The following is a 24,396-nucleotide window of genomic DNA, read 5'->3' as shown; positions in this document are numbered from 1 at the left end:
ATCTATCTATATAATCATCTATCTATCTATCTATCTATCTATCCATCCATCTATCTAATCATCTATCCAATCAAGCATTAACTACTAAACCCCTAGTTATTCACATCATAAAATAGTGTTTTAGATTTGAGTTTGAGGACATTCTGCACGAGAATTTCCCACAGCATTTATCAACACTGACCTAAATCCACAGATTTCCTGGACATTTGTCCTTGAACCTAAGAGACACCCCCTAGTGATTGCCAGGCCAACGTACTTCCAGTATCAGCTCCCTAGGACTGTCACTAGGGTGCCACAAAGCAAATAGAGACAATGTTAACTTGACCACAGTAAACCACTGGCACACATAAGAAATAGCAGAGTCTTTGGTAGTATGGCTTACTTAATGGTGTCTGAGGAGACAGGAGGGGCCTGAAGGCAACCTGCTCCCTCAGCGTTGGCTAGTCAGAGTGTTTGCCTCCTAGCTGCTCTGGTTTTCTCTCCTGCTCTAGTTGCCCTGGCCACGGACGGTCACCGAACGCCTGCTGGATGAGCTACTTGACAGCACCTCGTCCCGGTTTCTGGCTGTCTTGGAAGCCCTCTCAGACTCAAACAGGAGAATCCTGCAGACTGGACCGCTGGTTACTGATGAAATGGAACTGCGTGATGTTGTGTCCGAGCTGTTTATGGCCGGGAAAGAGCTTTTGATACGTAAATACAATGTTGATTTTGTATAGTAGACGCTGATGTCGAACACCTTCCGAATGAGAGAAATTGGTATCCAATTTACATATTGAATTCAGTGACCGGGCTTATAAATAATTCATTTGAAGATTTTTTGATTTTCTAAAAAAAATATGATAATCTTTGAGTAATGACAATTACAGTTCTTTTCCCTTTTAGGTTTTAGTCTCTTAATTTCTTTTTTCTTTCATTTCTTGATTTATTGCACTGACTAGAATCCCCAGAAACACGTGCCGATGGCTGACCTCTGACCGCCTTGTCCCAATTTGATGGTAGATGGAAAACCTTCAACGTTTTACCATTAGTTCAGACACTGACTAAAGGGATTTTTATGGCTTTTTTTTTCCTTCAGATGAAGATAGTTTCTTTAATTCTTGATTTGTTAAGAGTTTTAGTTTTTGTTCATTGGGATGGGGTGTGTGTGTGTGTGTGTGTAAGTTCAATGTTTGTTAAACCTCACTGTTTTTTATAGATCGTGGCCTTTATACTCTTTCTTATTTTATTTTTATATCTCATCATACTGGGTCCAGTGATGCAGGAGGCATTTTGAGCTCTTGCATCAAAAACCAACCAAACCAACCAACCAACCAACCAACCAACCAACCCAACCCAACCAACCAACCAACCAACCCAACCCAACCAACCAACCAACCAACCATTCATTTCCCATTATGTTTCCTTTCCTCTCTGTCTCTACCTCTCTTTCACCAAGATACATAATTAAACAAATGCCAACGTTTTAGCATTTGCCACCAACTCCCATCTCACTTTTTTTCTTTCCTCCTCTTTGTTCCTTTCTTATTACTTCTGAGAAGGCTCTTCAACATGAATTTCCAGGCCACTCTTTTGTGTTTTGTTTTTTCTGTCTGGCGTTCTGTCACCCACCAAGCTCAGAGTCTCGCCTCTGGTAGACTTGGAATGCGGTTCCTACTGGTTCCTTTCTCTAGGCACCCGATTCTTGCCTTATGCTTCTAAGGTCCTCTTGCTTCTGAGAGAACGCTCCTACCTGAGTTCTCATTCTCTCTGATCTACTTCTCTGCTTCCTGTGGTAAAGGATGCTTGCTTTGTGGGTTTTCTTTAAAAATACTTGCTTATTTAATTTTCTTTACACGAACTTTAACTCACCTTCTATGGCCTCGCAGCAGCCAGCAGATCTGGCTCTAAGGTCTGCCTAGGAGGTGAGGTGGGAAGCCAGCTGTTAGCCTGTGTAAGTTTATATCGAGTGTGCATGCATGTGTGCGTGTGTGTCCATCCTCCTGAAGGCAGTGAGTCACTGATCTCATACTTTGGCCTTATTGTTCTCACACACAAAAAAAAAAGTTCTGAAAGAAACTGGGAGACGAAGGTACCATGATCAGAATATTTTATTTTCAGTTAAAAAAATTATTAAGTGAGAATTCTTTTGATCCCATTCACTCAGATTTTAAAACTTAACCTCATCGGCACGTACACAGTTTTCATTGAAACGGGAGGAGAACGTCTCTACTTCATGCCTCCCTGTCACGTTCTTCTAAGCAGTCCCTTTATCCTGGATCCGCTTTCATCTTCTTCCTGGATGTCTCAGAGATGGTCAGATACTCCATGGGAGTTGCCCGCGTGCACTGCTCTCAAGTCTCTGCTTCCACTCTTACGCCAGGCAGCCTCTGTCCTTACCACGCTGCTGAAAAACTCAGTCTCCTCTCTGCTCAGCGAAGCACTCAGTGCTTCACCCCCACGTTCTTCCGTAGGTTTTGTAATATCTGCTACTATTCTGTAAAAACTCTCCTTGGCAGCCTCTTCTCCCTCTGCCTTTCCTTGTTTGACGATGTTTCTTAGCTCACAGCTGATCCTGTAGTCTGCTGTGGTTATAGCTACTGGGGATGATTCGAATCACTAGCTAGACACACTTCCTTGATCGAGCTGCTTGAGAGTAATTCCCTCTTGCCAGTTATATCTCACACTCCTTTATCTAAAAAAGAAAAAAAAAGATTTATTTTTATTTTGTGTGTATGGGTGTTTTGCCTGAATGCATGCATGTGTACCATTTGTGTGCCTGGAGTCCTGTGCCCTGGTGCCTATAGAGGTCAGAAGAAGCCACTGGATTCTCTGGAACTTGAATTGTAGACAGTTGTGAGCTGCCATGCTGGTGCTGGCAACAAAACCTGGGTTCTCTGCAAGAGCAGACGTTCTTGACCTCTGACCATCTCTGCAGCGTGCCATGGTCCTTCTGCTGAGTGGCTGCAGGGCAAGTCCTCCTTCAGACCTGCGTTTGATAACCCTTCCTATTTATCTCCATAGCAGTGAGCATTTGCTCGCTCAAGTTTCTTATGTGTCCCACCCCTCTGCAGCCTCAGTGACAGTGAGCCCGACAGTGTCAGACAGTGACTAGATAATGCCCGTATCTTTGAATGAATGATATCCAAACATTCCTGTCTCATTTTCTAGTTTCAAATGTTGGTTCAAATGGAAAACTCAATTTCCCCCAAACAAGTCTTCAGGAAAATGTAGTAGAAAGGAAAAATATTATTTCTGTGGATGCGTCTGTGAAGTTTGCAAAGTTGGCTTTTACTTACGAAGAATGGGGATTATTTGAATCACTAGCGGGACAACTAATTCAGTTTCTCCAGGTAACACACACAAAGCTATTCATTTGCTTTTCCGTCTTGTTAAAATGACGTTAACTTGCTACTTAACCTGAGGGATATCCTTTTCTCAGAAGCAGGCCAGCCCTGAGTCAAAGAAAGCCGAGAAGGATTTAATCCTTCTGCTTGCGGTCGAGCCACTGATCAATGTGAAGAAAACCAGAGGTCTGATCTTTCCTTTGGATACCGATAAGGAGACACAGTCCATTCAAACTTACCTAAAACACATAGCTTGTCACGGTGAGTAGCTGGAGTCTTTGAAAAAAAAAATTGTTGCCTTGTGTGAGAAAACACAGTCTATTCTGGTAAAGTGAGACAAGACATGCCCGAGGCAGAAAAACTAGCGAGTGCGTCTGATGATTGATGACTGGCAAGGCTGACTGACTGGCTGGGGGCAGTAATGGGAGTGGTGGAGTCTGGATCGTGGGTAGGTCATAAATAGCTGGGGGTCAGGTGATGTGGTCCCTAGACCTTGTGAAAACAATGCATGTGATTCTGGAACTGCTTTTGATACAAGAAAGAGGTTCTATGTAGGCATCACAGTCAGCAGGGCAAAAGGCAAAGGGCAAAGGGCAAAGGGCAAAGGGCAAAGGAGGATGGAAAAATGGCTGAAAAGGGGGCTGTGCCCCTTCTCGCCAGCAGGGGCATTTTCTTTCCTAGGACTTCAAGGGTTTAAGCATCACTGTATGCACACTTGAACATCCAGTCTGCTTTTAGACCAGTGAGGAGTATTTTACTCTGTGTTTCTATATTTTCCCTGTTCCTTTAGGCATCACCTAGCCTCCCGTTTGCAGCAGATCATTTGTACCCATAGTGACAGACTTCCTTCCTCCATCAGGACCTGAATAAATACCTCTATACGTTTCTCCACTCACCACATTTTAGATTAGTTTAATATTGTCAGTACCTTCCATTTCTTGTTGGACACAGTGGACGTGTGCTTTGTGGACTGATAATCAAAACACCAGTCCATTTTAACTGACTACCAGGATACATTTTGACATGAACACATTTTAAATAGCTTACTGACAGGATAAACACAGCCATGGCGAACAGTGCGCACATCATTTGTGCCGTGTTTGTGATGCTTCTGTTCTTTGTACCTGGTGCTTCCCGGTTGATAATCCCACGCTCATTTTCTTCTGCTTTTCACCCGCAGAGTCTTGTGTGAGGACCACATACACCGAAGATATCTTTAGCTTGGCAGCCATTCTTCACTTCTGTGTCTGTACCCCTACCAAGGTGAAGTAACTATTTCAAATAAGTTGTGACAGTGTGCAAGGAAATGTCTCCCAATAGTCTGGACTCTCTCAAGGCCAGGCTCAGAACACGGCAGGATCCACTCCTAAGGTTATTAGTCGTTCACTCATTAGAACGCATTGTTGTATTGGCTGACGACTTGAAAGGTTCAGTTTCCTCTTATCGATGTCGTGTTGGGGGTCACTCTGCTCCTCCAGGGAGAAGTCTCAGGCTAGCTACATTCTATCTAAGGATGAGGTCACTCTGCTCCTCCAGGGAGAAGTCTCAGGCTAGCTACATTCTATCTAAGGATGAGGTCACTCTGCTCCTCCAGGGAGAAGTCTCAGGCTAGCTGCATTCTTTCTAAGGATGAGGGAACTCAGGCAGAGGCTCTGAAGGAAAGTGGGTATGTTTAGTGAAATATGGCTGTGGCACATTTCAGCCCCTGGTGGAAATGCTTGCTTACTGTCATTCAGTGGCCAGAATTTAGGAGTGGCCCATGTGGAGTGGCTCAGGTCTGCCCCCACGATCCATCTTTGGATTTGGGAAGAAGGATTCACTGTGTAACTCAGGCTCCTATGAACTCACGAGCTTGCTGCTTCCTTCTCCCAGGCATGCATTGACATTCCTGGAGTGAGACATGAGGCCTCTCTTTCTCTCTCTTTCTCTCTCTCCTTCTCCTTTTTCTTTTCTCTCTCTCCCTCTTTCTCTCCTCTTTCTCTCTCTCCCCTTTCTCTCCTTCCTATCTTTCCCTCATCCCTCTCTCCCCCTCTCTCTTTTCCTTCTCCTCCCCTTTCCCTTTTCCTCCCCCTTTTCTCTCTTCTTTCCCTCCCTTCCTCTCCTCCTGCAACCCATGAGGGTATGAGGTGGGGGAGGCAGGAAGGGATTGACTCTAAGGTCTGACTGACAAGTGCCCTACCACTGAACTGGTCTTCTAGCACTATTTTTAAATGTGAATACCAGCCCCCCCCACCCCCAGTGTGTCTCCTTGCTTCCCTGGAAGCCAGTTTTGAGTGGTGGTACCCTAATCTGTTTTCATGGCTTTTGTATATGATACTGGAGTTCTCATGGAATTTCATTTGAAATTCGGGTTTAGGAATACGGAAAGTGGAAAGTGTAATTATAAAGTTTTTGCATTAATATTTTCCTGGGTAGATGGAACACAAGACGGATTCAAAAGACTCTGCTCTTACAGTATTTCTATTTCTTCTGAATTTATTAGAATATTGTGGAATCTGTGATAAGGTTTTCTCTCTCTCAGCGTCTTGGGTAGAACATACGGCCACATACAGCAAAGCAAGAATCCTATCACAGAGCTACCTCTGCAGCCCATTTTTATACTTTTTATTTTATTTTAAGACAGAATGTCATTAAGTTACACAGGCTGGCCTTGGGGCTGAGGTCTACTGTCTCAGCCACCTGAGCAGTAAAGAGCTGGGATTGCAGGCCTGCACCAGCCGGCCCTGCTAGGTGTTTAATTTCGAAAGACAGGTAGAAAACGTAATTATTGGCCGGGCGGTGGTGGCGCACGCCTTTAATCCCAGCACTTGGGAGGCAGAGGCAGGAGGATTTCTGAGTTCAAGGCCAGCCTGGTCTACAGAGTGAGTTCCAGGACAGCCCGGGCTACACAGAGAAACCCTGTCTCGAAAAACCAAAAAAAAAAAAAAAAAAAAAAAACGTAATTATTACAGTGAATGAGCTTAACAAAAAAAAAAAAAGAAAAGAAAAGAAAAAAAAAGAAAAAAGAAAAAAGAAAAAGAAAAAGGAAAAAGAAAAGAAGGCTTTAAGGGGTAAAGGCCTTTCGCTTGCACATTTAAAAAGAATATACTGTATGTCTTAGTTCAGCTCAGCTTGACCCAAGTACCATACACATTTGACCAGTATCTGTTCTGTTCCTAGATGCTTCGGGGAGCTGCAATAGATAATAAATTAAGTCTCAGAACGGACGAGAGTTCCACACTTGCTTTATTTTAATCATAGACCTCATTGATATCCCAGTTCAGGCACAACAAGTTCCCTTTTTTTCTGAAAAGAGCCTACTAACTAGAGAGGAGGCTTGCCCATCCTGGGCCGTGTGGTACTTACTCATCCCTGGGCCGTGTGTTGATGCCCGTCCTGGGGCCATGTGTTGATGCTCATTTTCTCTCCACCCTCCTCTGCATGTCGTCCCTGCTCTTACACCTCCTCTGCTTTCTTTTCCCAGTTTCTCTGCACCGTCTTTCCGCGCCTGCCACTCCTTTACCCTTTATTTCTCCAGTTCCTTATTATTTTAATACAAGAAATTTAGAAAGCGAAAATCATACTTTGGCCAGTTGGAGAGAAGTTCTTGGTTTATAGACTTGGTCGAAAACGTTTCAGACTCATTTAAGAGCGCTGAACTAGTGTCCCAGAGTGCTAGGTGCGACTCCGGGAACCCTGCGGCTTAGGACTTCCAGGTCATTGGTCTGTGGGGGAAACCACGTGGGTTCTCTTAGCCTATGTCCTGCTCAGCTGTTAGCGGCCTTGGCAGGGAAGACACGCCCCTTAGCACACTCATTTGGGGAGGGGTAAATGATCTGGAACGTGAGAAGCACTTACAGGAAGCAGAGTTGCCGGGTCACGTGCTGAATGCTAAGGTCACAGGTGTTCTTGTAACTCACACACTGCTCCTTTTGGCTTTTAGGGTGTTCAGCCGGATAAGGACATCGTTGTGGACATAATAGCGCTCTTATGGCAGAAATGCAAGCTGGGAATTCAAAGGCTCAGCATATCCAAAAACGACTTTGCAAAATATACTCACAAGATCAGCACTAACAAAGTATTCCTTTTTATTTTTTTGTTCACATTAGTTTTTTATTTATTTACATTCAAGTTGAGTACACATTTCCGGTATAGGCCTTCCATGTCATCCACCCCATAATTCCTGTCCTTTGCAAATGCATGCGGTAAGAAGTTATTCTTTGTCCTGCTTAGTGAGGCTTTCTTAGAATGGGTGCTGCTGTGCCCTAGCTGGTGTATGCTATGCTTTGGGGATGTAGGCATGAAAGTCAATTTCTAGGCACCTGAGATGGAGCCCTGCCCACTTAGCCGACTTTGTACTTCGAGAATATTCAAATACTTGATGATCCAGAAAAATAACATCATGAAATTTCCATTGTAGCTACAGGCGTACATACTATAAGCAGACGAATATTTGTGAGTTTTTTGTAAACATTTATCGTTAAATATTTTATTAAAGTGACTTTAAGTTGTTTATGACTGAGACATATCAGTAAGGAAGCCTGTGGAATGCTTTGCTGTGATCAGGGGAGGGTCAAAGGAAGACTAACATCAGAAAACTTTGCCTCCTTATTCGATGCACTTCTAATTTATTTCGATTTATACTTCCGCCTTGTAGTGGGTCTATCTCCTGTGGCAGATAAGCGAGGTGATGCATTGCTATAAACTGGAAGACCTGGACATCGTGATGGTGGCAGAGATCACGTTACGATTAAGTGAAATACTAGAGTCTCTGGGAAACCCGAAAAGAAAATTCAAAAAATCTGCAGGTGAGTGACGGATGAAATGTAGGAGGAGACTGTGGGCAGAGACAGAGGCAATGACGCAAGTGTGACTTAGAGCACGGGGCACCTGCCGTTAGCAGGCGTCAGTGAGAGAGATCACAACATAGGTGTAACCAAGAAAAGGGTAGATGCTCTACGGTTTGATGGTGGACAAGGCTCTGCCGTTCCCTCATCTGCGCATGCTCTTCTTCATTCCTAATTACCACACACCCCTCCCTCTCCACCCTCATTCCCCTCTGCTCCTTTCTCCCTTCCCCTCTTTCCTGGTTTTCTTCATGTGTTCTCAGTCAGCACTCAGTGAGTGAAGAAAATATCCTTGGGCCCTCCTCACCCTGCCGGACATAGAGACTTGAGAGGAAAGGATAGGCCGCCATGTTTATTCTCGCACTCGTGATTTCCTGTCGCTACTGTTCCTCAAGGCTGTGAAATGGCTGCCTGGTTTCTCTCTTCAAAATTGTATCCAGCAGGAGAAGTAGGCTGTGTGCCTATTTTTGCAGTATTTCTTTTTTAGTGAGATGATGTCTCAGTTAGCCCAGGTCAGCCTTGAACTCACTGTGTAGCAAAGGCTGGACTTGAACTACCCGCCTTCCAAGTGTTGGGACTGCAAACCTGTGTCACCATGCCTGGCTCACATTCCTGCCTCTCTACTTCCTGTGACTTCCTTTCCCAAGCTCCTTGCTTCATCTTTACTATTTTATTATTGTCTTAGCTTGTGAGTACAAAGTGTTTCCTATCTTTTCTGCAGCTGAGAGATGGTTTCTAGATTACTTGTTACTGGAAGCAAAAACCCCAAATGAAGGAACCTTTAAAAGTCTATTTTTTATTCAATTGTACTGTGTCATTCACTAGTTACTTTTGGAAGAATGTTGTCTTACACTATTCATTCATTACCAGGCTTAATAGGAGATGACATTTTTATCTTTTGTTATGATGTTGCCATCAATATTGGAATTTATTTATGAATTAAATAATATGTGGGTTAATTGGAACTAGCAAGTATTTTAAAATAGGAAATGTAGGGTTGCCTTACAAATATTTATCATTTGAATTCCTCTAGTTCAGACAGAGTTTCTTTGGTATCTTTCTTAGACCATAGGCTCTGTCATTCTTTTAAATGGGCTTTATAGAAGAACACAGGGGCTGGAGAGATGGCTCAGTGGTTAAGAGCACTGACTGCTCTTTCAGACATCCTGGGTTCAATTCCCAGGAACCACATGGTGGCTTACAACCATCTGTAAAGGGATCCAACGCCATCTTCTGGTGTGTCTGAAGACAACTACAGTGTACTCACATACATTAAATACATAAATAAATAAACAAATAATTCTTTTTTTTTTTTTTTTTTGAGACAGGGTTTCTCTGTGTAGCCCTGGCTGTCCTGGAACTCACTCTGTAGACCAGGCTGGCCTCGAACTCAGAAATCCGCCTGTCTCTGCCTCCCAAGTGCTGGGATTAAAGGCGTGAGCCACCACTGCCCGGCACAAATAATTCTTTAAAAATGTATCTTAAAAAGAAGAACAGAGGGCTGAGCAGTTACTAATATGACACCATCTTATTGAGATACAGAATTCTTATAGTTTTTTTAAAAATGATTATTTTATATAAATAAAATTTTAAGTACACAAAAGAAACATTTTGATATTTTGTCAAATTCTGGTGGTAAGTAATATCTAAGATCAATGAATAATTAAAAAGATAATTTAGTACACTATCTTAATGATCTGGATTCACTCTTGAATTTCCATTTTGTCTTCTTCCCTGTCCTTCTGTATTTCCCTTTGTTTTTGTTTTTTTCTTCTTCTTCTGTCTTGTTCTCTCTTCCTCCTCATCTTTTTCTTTTTCCTCACTTCCTTTCTTTTTCAGATTTATCTCCAAAGAAAGGGCAGGACGAGGTGTCTGGGACTTCAAAGGGGGTCCCGGAAATCCTTCCAATATTAAAGGTACTGCAATCTATTATAGAAAGCATGGTTAAAAAATGTGAATTCTTATTTTCAATATCAAATTTGTAAATGCAATAGTGACTCATTGTAGAAATGTCTCTTGAGTGTTGAAGCTTTAAGAATTTCTGTTTCTTGCCTGTGTTGGTCACTATAATGACATCTTCCCAGTTCTAAATGAAAGTGTGGCATAGATACTTAGGCAGTCTTGTGTGTGTGTGTGTGTGTATGTGTGTGTGTGTCTGTCTGTCTGTCTGTCTGTCTTTGTGGGTTTGTATGCATCAAAACAATGCCCACAGAAGCCAGAAGACCATGTTAGATCTCCCAGAGCTAGAGTTTTGCAGTTCTGAGTCTCACTGGAGGAGGGAGGTGCAGGGAATTGAGAGCAGTGTCCGAGCTTAACCACTGAGCCATCTCTCCAGCCTCGCTGCTGGTTTGAATGGGTCCCAAGTCACAGTTTAAAGAGAGGGGGTGCTCCACTCAGTTTGTGCCTCTGGCATGGTGAATGAGTTCTTATCTGACTGAAATGCACCAAGGCCGATGGCTCTCAGGGAGAGTCCTCAGTAAGCTTTATCTCGAAAGTGAAGAGCTACATGGATCGTATTATTTGCTTAATTCTGTACCTGAACATTACTGTATTGATCTAAATAGAGTAGCCTCACACACACACACACACACACACACACACACACACACACACACACAGAGAGAGAGAGAGAGAGAGAGAGAGAGAGAGAGAGAGAGAGAGAGCGAGAGAGAGCCATAGTTTGTCTGTTTATTGGTAGCCCTCAGAACAGTGCGTGTAGGCTGTCCTCTGTGATTCTGGTTCTATGCGTCACGAGCAGACGGTGTGGCAAACAGCCATGGATGATTTTTAGATTAAACATGATAGGTTCCTTTGCTGTGAAACTTCCCAGGGGGAACACTTTGCCTATAAGTTGTGTGATTTTTTTTTCTTCCTAATGAGGTGTAGAATACCACAAATCTTATTATTTGAGAACAAAACTCTTCTTATTCAACCGTGGGACATTTTCTCTGGGATCCCATGTTTCATGGATGACTTTAAAATGTTTTCTTAGAGAGGAAGCAAGTGACTATTTACTTTGATTTAATTGATAAACTGTAGACTAAGTTGTGAAAACTGCATTGACATGGGAGTGGTGGTGGTGAACAATATACAAAACAAAACCATGCAGGTTTACCGTGTTGATATCCCTGGGCCTCTTCTCATTTTCCTCATATTTTTAATATGCAGCATTCTGTTCTTTTTGTAATATGATTTTTGGCAGCATTTGCCCTCAGTTGCTATTAACCCTCCTCACCACCATCTCTTTTGGAATCTCTGAAGAATCCTATAATAAAACTTACAAGACTGAGTATTTCTGGATAGTTTCCCTTAGCGTCCCTGGTGGCTTAGCTCCGGGACCCTCACAGGTAATAACATCAATGTGTCTCCTCTGTGTAAGGTTGTACTGTGTTTATATAGAACCTGGGCATGCCATGCTGTATTCTTTACGGTCTCCGGATTGCTTTTTAATACTGAACACATGGTTTTATGTCTGTAGTATACTGTATTGTTTAGGAAATAATGCTGGTACATGCTCAGTACGGATTCAGTGTTTTTCTGAAGTTGTGTGTGTATGTGTGTGTGTGTGCGCACACTTGTGTATGTGTTCCTGTGTGTGCTGAGGCTAGAGATCAACCTCCTTAGATGATGTTCTACAGGTGAAACCCACTTTTGAAAATGGTTTATTAGTGTGTGTACATGAACACATGCACCATGGAGTGTATATATATATATATATATATATATATATATATATATATATAGGCTAGAGGACATCTTATGGGAATTGGTTCTCTCGCTCCACCATATGTGTTCAGTCCAGGTCGTCACGCTTGGCTGCAAGTATCTTTACCCATGGAGCCATCTTACCAGCTCTATGAATACTCGTTTAAAGGAAAATTTGCATCTTTCTGCTAAACTATGTATAATTGGTAAGTTCTATTTATTGGTACCAAATAAATGGTTGTTTTGAGTTTCACTTCTCCAACGAACATTCATTTTCTAATTACAAGGTCCAGGGGTGCGCATTTGAGTTCTTCATTTTTAGTAGTCCTGTGGGGAGAGCCAGATTTGAGAGATCTGACACTGGGGACAGAAACTGGTCTGCCTAAGAGGCAGAGGAGGCATCACTGTCCACCAGAGGTTTGTTGAGGGCTTCTTCTCAGTGCTTATACACTATGCAGCTTCTCACTTCTCACTCCAAACACAGTCAATCACCATTCCAACTCTTAAGGACACTGGAGTGTGAGAACCGCAGGCTTAGTGGGCTTGCTCTTATTCTCCATGGTGTGATGGGGGAAGGCACAGGAACCCTAGAGTGAATTATAAAGGGCTAGGTTTTCTGGCTTGAAATTTCTCATCAACTAAAGTCACTAAATAAAATGGGTTTCTTAGGTGAGAGGTCTCTGACAACAAAGAATCTGAGGGCCATCGATGAGCGATTGCTGCTGTTACTGGAGTTAGAGAAATGTGTCCTTTGCTCCAAGTGCCTTACTACCATGCCCTGAGAAACTGCCATCACATGAAGTCTGTGATGACCAAGGCGTCAATGACAGGCAGTTACACTGTAGTGCACAGCCTGCTCAGCTATAGTGGCTCATGGGTGGCTGGTGTACAGGCAATTCACTGACTCACCCAGAGCCCAGAGCCTAGCATTGGTTTTTCACAGCCAAGTCTTGACTAGCATGTTGACTGTTCGGCTGAACTTAAATGTATTATTTGATCTGTTCAAGTATCTTTATCTATGAAATTATAACTGTACCTGTTCTTCTGGGTTGTTATACCATTTATTTGACACATTAGTTACACTCTGGAAACCAGTGGCTTGTATATGTTAGTTTTTTTTGGGTTTCAGGTGGAGTTTGGACCTCAGCTTAGTCTCAGATTCATGTGGTTCAAGATTCATGTGTTCACTTAGAAATCTCTCTCTTTTTTCCCACTGAGAAATCTCTAGGTGTGAAAAATAATATTTCTTGCACACACACAAAGTGGTATGTGAAATATAATGTGTACCATGGCGATGATATGATTTAAAAGAATTTTGAACTTATGCAGAGCATTTAGCATCTATTCAACAAGTAGGGTATAAAGAATGGACACTAATATAAACTAATAAAATACAATATAAAGGTAACTATAAACAGATGAGTGTAGCTGGTCTTTGTTACTCTGTGGGTTCTTCTTTTTCCTACTCTTTATCACCCTAATTTCACTCCTATCACTAGATAGGAGAGAAAGGAGAGAAGAGATAGAGATAGATAGATAGATAGAGATATCCTTGAATCTAATTTTTTTCCTTTTATTTCTTCTTTGAGCACGACTACTAACAAACTACAACCAACCTCCCTAAATGACCAACGACCACCAACTCCCACCTCTCTGGGACCTAGCATTTATATACCCTCTGAAAAGTTCCCAGAATTCCAAACATCACACAATTTTGAAACTATCTGCAGCTGGCAAAACTGCACCTTTGCTAGAGCACGAGGCAAATCACAATCAGCTGCTGCTGTGGACAGTCTGAAGCAGTCCCACATCTCACATCTGGGATCAAAATGAAAACACATTCTTATAATATTTCTGTGTTTTTAAAGAAACCAAACTTTGAGAATTTCCTCAGAAGATGAGTTTTAATGTAAGGGACCCCCGAAGGGGAGACCCCACTCTCACCCGGGGTTGCGCGCACCCAAGGAAACACGGAGACCGGCTTGATGCAAAATAGCAAAAGGTAGTTTACTGGTGAGGGGCCCTCGGGTCGAAAATGCATCCAATGCAAGAGAAGGATTTCAACCCTGAGCTCTGACAGTTCAAAGTTTATATAGGAAGCGGTGCAGGGGGAAGGGGAGAGCGGGAAACTTTGGCGTGGTTACATTTGATTGGGTATTTTAAACATCAGCAATAGGTATAAGTTATCATTTTGGCGGGCATAGTAAGCTTTTCTTGGTGGTTATGATGACTCGTATTTTTGGCCATGAAACCTCAGACCTCCTGATAGGGGAAGAAAAACACCAGATGGCCCATTTCTCATTTGGGCATGTTTAGACTTGTCAAGGCCTTTCCTTGCTTGTTCTTGCATTCGTGGTCACTCTGTCCTAGGAGGAACTTGTTAATTTTTTTGTTTTGGCTGTTTTCTGCAAATTGTTGGTGGTCTGGGGGGCTCTGCTGAGGTATTTTGATTTTTTTGTCCTCACATTAATTTAGGGTTGGCTGTAATGGTCACAACAATGAACATGGTGGTCACGGTGAATACAATGAGAGAATGTGACTGTGCGTGGAGTCTTTGAAAAGTTTTGTTGTCAAAAAAGGTATTCCCAGGTCTCAGTCAGCAGAATAACTAACGAACAAGCATGAGGACCTAAATTCCAGGACCTGTGTAAGAAGCCAGTTGTGATGGCTCCATGCTTGTGATCTTATGGCAGAAGGGTAGAGATAGATTCCTGGAGCTCACTGGTAAGCTAACTGATCCTAGCTGAGAGATCCTGACTCAGGAGCGAAGGCAGATAGCCCCAGAGTAACAGCAGCTGGTATCATCCTCTTGCATGCATGTGTGCATACACCTGCATACACCTGCACACGCCTGTGCATGCACACACAGGTCCTCTGTGACCTCTGTTTTTGGCTGAACAAGAACCTAGATGACTTAAATATCTTTTTGGAAGACACCTAGACATCTTGGACAGAGTTGAGCCAATATCCTCAAGCCCATTGCAAAGTTCACAATGGAAACTCTAGAGGCTAAAACAGAAATGGGAAGTGAAAACCAGAATAGTGGGCATGCTGCTGGCTGCCATAGTGGGTTGCTGGGCATAGTTACAAGCAAACATGGATTAAAGCAACAACAACAACAACAACAACACTATCTAGGGGGAAAAAAGGATAAAACTTCAGCTCATGAAAGATGGAGTTGGCATTGAGCCTCCTCATAAAGTTAGGACCTACAAAAGATCACCTCCTCACACGATTCTTCCCCCTCTCCCTCCCCTTTTTCTCTGAGCAAGTGGAAGACCTTCTCCCTATCCCCTAACCCTGGCACTTCAAGTCTAGGCACTTCCTATCCCATTGAGGCCAGCCCAGCTAGAAGACCATATTCCATGTACAGGCAACAGTTTTTGGGATAGCCCCCGTCCCAGTTGCTCAGGACCCACATGAAGACCAAGCTGCACATCTGCTACATGTGACCGGGGAGGCCTAGGGCCAGCCTGTGTATGCTCTTTGGTCGGTGGTCCAGAGTCTGAGAGCCCCGAGGGTCCAGGTTAGTTGTTGACTCTGTTAGTCCTCCTATGAGGTTCCAATTCCCTTAGGGCCTGTAATCCTTCCTCATGTTCTTCCACAAGAGTCCCCAAGCTCCATCCACGGTTTGGCTGTGTATGTCTGTATCTGTCTGAGTCAGCTGCTCGATAGAGCCTCTCAAAGGACAACATGCTCCTGTCTGCAAGCCAATCCCCAAAGGACTAGCAGCTTTCTTAGCCCCGGCTTCCCCAGGGTTTCCAACAGCTGCTGAAGCCTGTGACTCTGTGCTTTCAGCCTCTCTCTGCTCGGGGTACTTAGCGTGCTCCTGCGGTGTAACCACACTGAGCCACTAAGGACTAAACATCAGCCTGAACCTATGGTTTGAGGGAAGAAAGAAGCCAGAAGAATCTTATGATGGAGAAACTAAAAAGCGTTTAAAAAATTAAGAAGGGTTGTTACATACTGGTCAAGACACATGTATGGTGAGAGCAGCAATCGAACAAACACTAGTTTAGGTAACACAAATGAAAGGAAAAGAAAAGGCTCTAGGAAATGGCTCCTTGTTGGGGCAGTGAGGCCGAGTGACTCACGGATGGGAGCCCAGGAGCTTTTGTTTTACCCACCCACGTGTGTAAAAGATTCTCAGAAGAGCCTTTAAACAGGGCTGGATCATTCTATACTAGTCTCCCTCTGAGAATAACAATGTTAAAAAGACAATGTAGATTTTGAAAACCATTCCATGTTGCTTTGTGTGGACTCCAAGTCTAAGTTTCCAGCCCTGAGGTTCTGAGATACATACATACATACATACATACACACACACACACACACACACACACGCAGCAAGTTTTCAAATTAAGTGTGTGAGAGACAGTAGCCAAAGTTATACAAGCTTCATACTTAAATTTCCCCGTAGGTTTGGTGCAACTAGAATTTCAAGAAAATAAATAGAACTGAAATATATGTTGGTGAAAGTTTGCTTTTGGAAAATAGCTAGCTATGTTACTTTCATCTTCATTGACAGTACTCAGTCTTTAGTTGAAGCATAGTTAGTAAAGATTTGGAGCACAGCTGACGGTGGACAGTTAAAAAGAGTTTCGGCTTGCCCTCTTTGTTTGTCAACTCACTTTAGCGAACACCCGTGGAGCAGCTGTTTTATGCGTACGAACTCCTTGATAAGTCAATCACCGGCATGAACTGGAATTGCATGTTAACTACTTTGTCAGATGGATCATCCGTAATTGACCATTGCTATGTCAAGGTAAGAGTAGAGTAATGTCATACTAGGCTAATGTCTTCCTTAAGTAGGAGAAGAGGTCACTTTGCAGGGAGGTTTAGAAAAGAATTGTGGTTTGTGGAAACTTCCTTCCCATAGGCCAGAAATTGCTCTTCCCAGGGATCAAGGAGAATGAGCGTCTTTGAGTGTAGAGGGCGCATGTCAGGTAAGCCAGGTGCTCAGGGCTAGAAGGGAGAATTGAATGGCTATCTTATGTATAAGACAGACCTTGAAAGATAACAAGGCATAGCCATTTTTTTAGGCTGTTTTGGTAGCCATTTCCCTTTTTAATTTCTTCTTCAACTCTCTTGGACTGAAGGACTCTCATGACGTAGATGGAGACACATACAAGCCGATCTCATCGAACAGCTACGCGATGGACCTGCATCTTGAATTAATTCAAGCTCAGCACCGCATAGCTGTTGTACTCCTTGACCAACTGGAAGGTAGTGGCCGCCCACAACTAAGTTAAAATCCAGGAGTAGAGTTGATTAAATTTTGTAATCATGTGTTTGTAGCCCACTTTCCAAACAAGTTTTATTATATTATTTTGTTCTCCTTGGATTAATATTAACAGATACTTTCGTTTGTCAGTTTAAACTTTGCATAGCAGGTCAGTAGATTTCTAAGAAAGTATGGTTGCATATTTTTTTTTGCTAATAGCAAGTTATTGGTGCCTTGTTAATTCAATAGAATAAGCATTTATTTAGTACCTACCAAGATCCTTAGTTTTTAACCTTTTTATGTTTTCATCCTTTTATATTTTGTTTTAAACATTTATATGGCTTTCAAAGTTGTTTTCATCTGGGCAGTGGCAATGCACACCTTTAATCCCAGCACTCAGGAGGCAGAGGCAGGTGGATTTGAGATCCAAGTCCAGCCTGGTCTATAGAGTGAGTTCTAGGACAGCCACGGTGACACAGAGAAAATCAGTCTTGAAAAACCAAATACCAACCAAATAAACAAAAAACAAAAACCAAAACTAAAAAACAAAACAAAATAAAACAACCCCCCCCAACACACACACACAAAACAAGAAAACCAACCCAACCCAAACCAACCCAACCAACCAACCAGACAAACTAACAAACTTGTTTTCGATGTGAGAACTACAGGGGCGCAGATAACAGTGAAAATATCTGTCTCATCTTAAGTGAGCAGAAAGCCTGGTAGCCTGCCTGTTGCATAAGCAAGCTTACAGAGACTGACTAGCCAGGATCATTATCTGGATCTAAAAGGATGCGGCTTAGAAATGCATCTTAAAGCTCAATAGAAGGATCCCGTCTGATTTCCTTTTATAATACTCATGATTTCCTGTATCATCCTTCATGGAAGAATAGGGCTTTGTTTGCTCTGGGGTGACCAGTTAATGGTGTACTCTGTAACTGTTGTTCGTCAGGTCTTTGAAGGCCAAATGAGCTGTCGTGGGGGACCACACACAGGTATTGATGGGAGGCCCGAGCTCGATTTTCAATGGAGTTCATTAAGGGTCCGTACAGGAGCTCTGAGCCTCCTTGGCCTTTCTGCAGCTGCTTTATTGATCTTTCATCCGAACTCAGATGTCCCTTTTGGTCTTTGTTTGCTGCCAGGTCCATGCTCCAGAAACGCCATTTGTACTTTTCTTAATTCAGAACGTCACAGAGCCTGCTCACTGATGGCCCTGGCCTTACATGGCAGCCACCCGTATCTGCAGAAAGCTTCTTACCCTTCAGAAACATCTGGTTCTATCTTTCCATCAGTTACTATCATTTAACACCCATTAGCACGAATGACGAAACTCAGCAAAAGGGATGTGTTGCCAGGTTCCTTTAGGAAACCCCGTGTCTTAATTACTGTTCGGTTGCAGTGAAGAGACACCATGACCAAGGAAACACAAAAGGAAGCATTTAATTGAGGGCTTCCTTACAGTTTCGGAGGTTGATTCCATGACCATCGTGACAGGGAGCATGGCAGCAGGCATGGCCCTGGGCAGTAGCTGAAGGCTACATCCTGATCTAAAAGTTGGACGCAAAGAAAGATGGAGAGACTGGCCCTGGCATGGGTATCTGAAACCTCAAAGTTCACCTCTAGTGATACAGCTCCTCCTATAAGACGACACTTACTAATCCTTTACAAAATAGTTCCATCAACTATGGACCAGTATTCAAATATATGTCTTTGGGGGGGGGTCATTCCCATTCAAACCACCACACCTTGTAAACCTTGCAGGACAGAAACAAAATAATGCTGTCTCTTGTGGACTAGACCTAAGAATCAAGAACTAGTACCACCTTTTCCATCTCTTGGGTCAGCACATTCATTTTATTGGGCCACCATGACAGTCTGTACACAAACTGCTACATGTTCACTGTCCTGTGGCACTCATATTTCCCAGGGACAGTGGCGACACAGTTCCTCTAGAAAGGACCAGGGGCAGTTTGGTATCAGGACTTGCCATTTTATGTAAGAAGAAGGCAAAGTGGACAAGAGTTTACCCACAAGATGATTTTATTTAAGATGAAACTGAAAATCAAGTATTTTTTATAATTTGGAAATTCTATGTCCTGAATCACATCATTGGAAAAGAAAATAAATCTGTAACCTGATGGGGGTGGTGGTCCATGCCTGTAAGTCCCAACATGGGGGAAATTAGAGGAAGTAGATTAAGGTTTGAGTCCTTCCTGGGCTACATACCAAGTTCAAGACCAGTCTGATCCAAACAGGGAAAGCCTGTCTCAACCAAAAATAAAGCAAGGTCTGGGCTTTCCGGGTCGTGGTAGAACACATCATACCTGGCATGCTGGAGGTCATCGGTTTGTTCCCCAGCGAGACAAAAATAAAGTTTCCTGCTTGGTTCATAATAGGCGCTGTTGTTCAGTTTTGCAGACTCCAACTGTTAGCACGAACACTTCTGCCAAAGGTTGGGAAAAATTGAAGAAGCCCAGAAACACTGAGTGTTTCACAGGTAGGTGATTAGCGCTGGGACCCCTTGGCTTTCCCTATGTTTAAATGATAAGCGGCATCCTGACCTTTTAGTAAATGTCTGTCTGTCTGCCTTTACAGAGTTAACTGTAATGAAGAAAATAAAGAAGAACAAGCTGTCCAAAGCCATCTACCTGATGCAGAAGGCTCTTTTACTATTTGAGAAAGATGCAGTGTGCGAGACTTCACGGAACTTGTTGATGGTAACATTGTTTCTTTTCGTTTTGTTTGCCCGGCATTCTATTACAAGCTTTCTATACCTAGACCTGAAATGTTTTGAAATGAGTGTTTTTGTCTCTAGAGATAGCTGACTTGGGAAGCCAACGGTGTTTGCATTAAACTTAGAATACAGAATGCCTATTGGCTAAAGGTACTTTCTCTTCCAGACAGATGCTGCTAATGTATGGAGCTATCTCCTTGTCTATGCCTTAAGAAATTTAGTGTTGGGGACGGAACACAAGGCTCCCAGTGTGCGGAGCACTCAGTCCACCCCTGAGCTCCCCTGCTAGCTCCTGTGATGTCACCTTTAATGTGGTATTACACTGGCAATTACTTTGTCTTTTCGATGATTCCTAGAATGAGGGTTCCAGCAGAACTTTCTAATGGCAGTTGGGTGGCATGTTAGGAAATCCTCATTTTTTTCCCTGTGTGTCCCATAAAAGTTGAACTGCATTGTCTGTGTTTGTCAGCTTCTCAGTGCTTTTGGAAAGGGTGTGCAGATGCATATCCTAAGAGAAGCCAATGTTTATTTGGCTCTCAATTATAGGGATTCCGGTCCATAGTCACTTAGTCCCTTTTCTTTTGGGTCTGTGGTGATACAGGAGATACGGTGGAAGTATTTGCTATCAGGGAACCCATTCACTCCATGGAGCTAGGAAGTGGAGAGGTGGGATTCCAGTATCCCCTTTAAAAACATGCTCCTGTAACCAATATCATCCCACTAGGTCCCGCATATAAAAAGTCCCACAGCCAGGGCTGTTGACCTAACATATGGGACGTTGGGAGATATTTCATATCCTGATAGAGTGAGTATTACGTTAAAACAGAAAATAATGCTACAAGTAACTTGACTAATAATACAAGGAATAAAATAGACCCAAACCCCGGTAAGTCAAGAGGGGTTGAGGACGGAACACATACATGTAGTATGTGAGTGTGTTAAGGATCAACAGACAGAACCAAGAGAGAGATGGAAGATAGAAGAGAGGTTAAAACATAAACAGAGTGCTCCAGGGTAGGGAAGGGAAGGAGAAAGAAACCATAGAGCAGGGGTAGGCTGCAAGGTAGGCATGTTGTCCTTTGATGACTAAAGGAAGGAGCGGTGGGTAGATGTAAGAAGCTTGTTGGTGTAGAGGGAGAGGGTAAGTTGATGCTGTCTTGCCTCAATAATTTGACAAAATAGGAAGCAAGGGTTTCCGCTAGCAGCAGAGAGGGGAATAGTTGGGATGTGAAGGGAAAGAGAAGAGGTATTTAGAATCGGGAAGCTGATGATAGGCGCTATTCTCCCCGAGGTTGGAAACTGTGGATTTTTAGAAACCCCTTCTTCATAGTGGTCTGATAAATCCTGGTGTGACATGTTTAGTGCCAGTGACAGTAGAGTATTTGTCACAATGAAGATTAGCACAGGATTATTAATCTTTTTAAATGATTGATGTGGTTAGATCACAGACTTCCTAGCTGTCCCACTTTCTCAGACATCAAGCCAGGTTACTTGCTGCCAACAGGCCCTTGCCATAAAAGTTAAAACACAGACTGAGGTGTCGGGGCTTCTTGGTGTTTAGGTTCCAGTGGATTAAATCGTAATCAGGTGGTGTAGAATTTTATGCCTCGCTCTAAAAAATATGGAAATCACAACTCTCCTTTACTGTGGGGACTTCTCTCTTTTCTTTAAAGAAGGCTTCCTCTTTTTTTACACTCTCCTATCATGTGGTATATAACAGCTGTTTTTTTTCTTTTCTTTCACGTTAAGCTATCTCTTATAATGGTGTTCCTCTCCAGGTTTTTAAAGGAAAGGTCCTCTCTCCCTTTAAGGATCCACCATCCACCATGTTGTCTCTGGAATGATATACTGTCCCCTCTTAATACTCTCCTACCTCAGGGCCCATTCTTAGCTTCCCATTTCCCCCGTGGTTGCGGGGCTTTCTCACCTAACACAGCTTATCATAAAAACTGATCATGAAGTCAACTCTTTTTCTGAACTCACAGCTCTCTCTCTCTCTCTCTCTCTCTCTCTCTCTCTCTCTCTCTCTCTCTGTTATTATAGCTAAGTCTTTAATTTTTTTCTATATGAAAGAATAAGTTCAGATTGGAGAGGGAAGGAAACAAGACGTCAAAGTGAAGACTTTATTGTTACAGAAAAAAAAACCAACATAAAACGGGGCCATCCTATAAAAGCCAGTCAGAGACCAGAAATTAAGAGTCTGAGAAAGCTAGGAGGATACATTTGAGGTCGGCAAGTAGGATTTTGGAAACTTGGACATAGACCAAGGTTGAACATTTGAAGAACACTGAATAGCCTCCAATGAAGGCGGCTGTGAAGAGAAAGAACTGGACAGAGATCAATGTGGGCAGAGCCCAAGGATCCAGGAGTTGCTACTGAGCACTGGTCCTTCTGCATGCCACTCACGCCGAGGGGCACGGATGTGGCAGGGGAAGGAGGGGCTCTGGGGAAGGGTGGTAATACACGACAGCTCTCGCCGCACAGTAGGCTAGGGGCTTTGGATGGACAGATGTCATTGTCGTTCAAGGTGGGGAAGTCTGTCCTGTCAGGATTAGGGGAGAACTTTTGGATTTCCAGCATTTGAATTGGGGGTGGGGATTGGTGCCAGTATTGGGTTGTCTGAATCGATAAGGCCAAGTAGCCTCTGATCTTTGTTAGGTTTCTGGATGAGTTTAGATCTGTTTTCTCAGCAGATGCTTTGTGGCTGCATGCTTAGAGGACATTGGCACTCTGGCCCCATTTCTATGGAGAATAAAACATAGTTTCTCTTTCTTTCTTTCTTTCTTTCTTTCTTTCTTCCTTCCTTCCTTCCTTCCTTCCTTCCTTTCTTTTTTTTTTTCTCGAAACAGGGTTTTTCTGTGTAGCCCTGGCTGTCCTGGAACTCACTGTGTAGACCAGGCTGGCTTTGAACTCAGAAATCCACCTGCCCTCTGCCTCTCAAGTGCTGGGATTAAAGGCGTGCGCCACCACTGCCCAGCCTAAAACATAGTTTCTTAAAAAAAAAATGCTGCCCTCAGGACCAATCCCACATGCTTTTGGAGCCAGAGGAGAAGAAAACTTTTGGAATTCTCTTTCTACTTTCATAATATGCCATTTCCTTCTTATTTCTCTCCTTCCCACCCAGGCTGGGGAGGAAGATGGTGGAGATGCAAGGAGTCTAAATTTCCAGGTCTTTCTATTTCCTAAGACTGTTTGAACTCCAGAAAAATTATGAGTGCAATGTCCTCATAAGCTAGTTCCATGAGAGGCATTTAGAGGCTCTGCTCTTTATGAGGTATCCTCAGCAAAAGGCCTTTACCATCTGGGAGAGTGCTGAATATTCATCTTCAGGAGCTACCACTGCTCCTCAGTTCTCACCCAAGGACTGTGGTGTCACAATGGCTCCTCGGGGCACTCTCCTTAACAGCAACGTTATGACTCAAATAATTGTCAAACTTTCTTTTCCTTAAAGAAGACAAATAAACTTCTTTCCCTTGGCATTCATTCTCTGCTGGGGAATATCACAAAATGTTTTACCTTATCCTGGTCTTGTAATAAAATTGTCCCCAAATCAGTAATTGATGTGTCACCTGATACCATAAAAAGGTATGAAAAAGCGTGAGTCTCTCAGGAACGTGTAAAATAATTCATACCCTGTTTTGGCTTTTCAAAAGTTTTCTGTCCTTGTGGATCCATATAATCTTATCAAGTGCCCGAGATTCCAAACCAATTAAAAGTGGACCAATTTGTTGTCACAGACAAAAGACAGATTTTGATAATGTTAGCTTCCCAAATGGGATGAAACCTTCCCCCCCCACCCCCTTTCTTGTTTAGAGGAATGTCTTCATCCCGTTCTCCAGCCTTGGCTGCTTGGTTTTGCACATTAAGCCATCTCTTGATTGTAAGGGCTGGCACGTAGTTCCCCTGCTGGATGCTTTTCTCCCTTTGAGTTGAGCAGCCGCCCTGTGGCTTATGTTAGACACTTAGTTCACTGAGGCAGCTACCAGATGACCTTTCAGTAGCTTAGCAGATGACATTTCTCACTGGAAAAGAACAGAGACACTCTTAAGTGTCTTCATGGCAGTGTTCTGTGATGCTGTTTCTTGCATCCAAATATCACAGAAGGAAGACTTACCTCCTTCTCATTAGATATAATCAGGTAGAATAGGGACATTAAAGATGCAAAGGGGCCTATTGATTGCTCCCTCCTTGGAAGCTGAACCTTCTGTATTGATATGAAAAGACTGCAGCTTTAGTGTACATACCCCAGAAGCAACCCCTTGCAGAGGAGAGGGGTCTTTCTATGCTCCATGTAAGGAAGCAGAGCTTGGCAACCTATCTGTCTGTGCTGATGAGAAGACAATGACCCTGTTCCAGGAATCCTCCGCCCCTCCGATCCATAGTTCATTTTCCAAGAAGCTTCTGTTGCAAAGAAATCCAACTGTTGCATCTGGTTTTCTCTTAGTACCATCTGCCGGAGCCAAAGGGACCCTGCAGTCGACATAAAGTCAACAGTGCCAAATCCTGGCCTTAGCATCCTGACTCTAAGTAAAGGAGCATCGTGGTCTGGCAGATTTATTTTTACTATTGGTACAGAGTGTA

General features: G+C 43.1%; 1 protein-coding gene across 1 annotated transcript in view; it reads left to right on the top strand.

The window, feature by feature from the left end:
• The window catches only part of Cfap54 (cilia and flagella associated protein 54), a 283,790-nt gene that overhangs the window by 28,652 nt on the left and 230,742 nt on the right, over positions 1–24,396 (top strand). Inside the window, exons 9-19 of the mRNA XM_028783037.1 lie at positions 492–690; positions 3,148–3,329; positions 3,419–3,584; positions 4,504–4,586; positions 7,246–7,380; positions 7,960–8,110; positions 9,989–10,065; positions 16,491–16,619; positions 16,954–17,080; positions 19,492–19,578; positions 19,677–19,798. Of these exons, the coding sequence (XP_028638870.1) occupies positions 492–690; positions 3,148–3,329; positions 3,419–3,584; positions 4,504–4,586; positions 7,246–7,380; positions 7,960–8,110; positions 9,989–10,065; positions 16,491–16,619; positions 16,954–17,080; positions 19,492–19,578; positions 19,677–19,798 (1,458 nt within the window). The remainder of the gene's footprint in view (positions 1–491; positions 691–3,147; positions 3,330–3,418; positions 3,585–4,503; positions 4,587–7,245; positions 7,381–7,959; positions 8,111–9,988; positions 10,066–16,490; positions 16,620–16,953; positions 17,081–19,491; positions 19,579–19,676; positions 19,799–24,396) is intronic.

The sequence above is a fragment of the Grammomys surdaster genome, unplaced genomic scaffold (assembly GCF_004785775.1).
Source record: "Grammomys surdaster isolate TR1022 unplaced genomic scaffold, NIH_TR_1.0 958, whole genome shotgun sequence".
Taxonomy (NCBI): domain Eukaryota; kingdom Metazoa; phylum Chordata; class Mammalia; order Rodentia; family Muridae; genus Grammomys; species Grammomys surdaster.
This window is presented reverse-complemented; position numbering and strand designations above follow the sequence as displayed.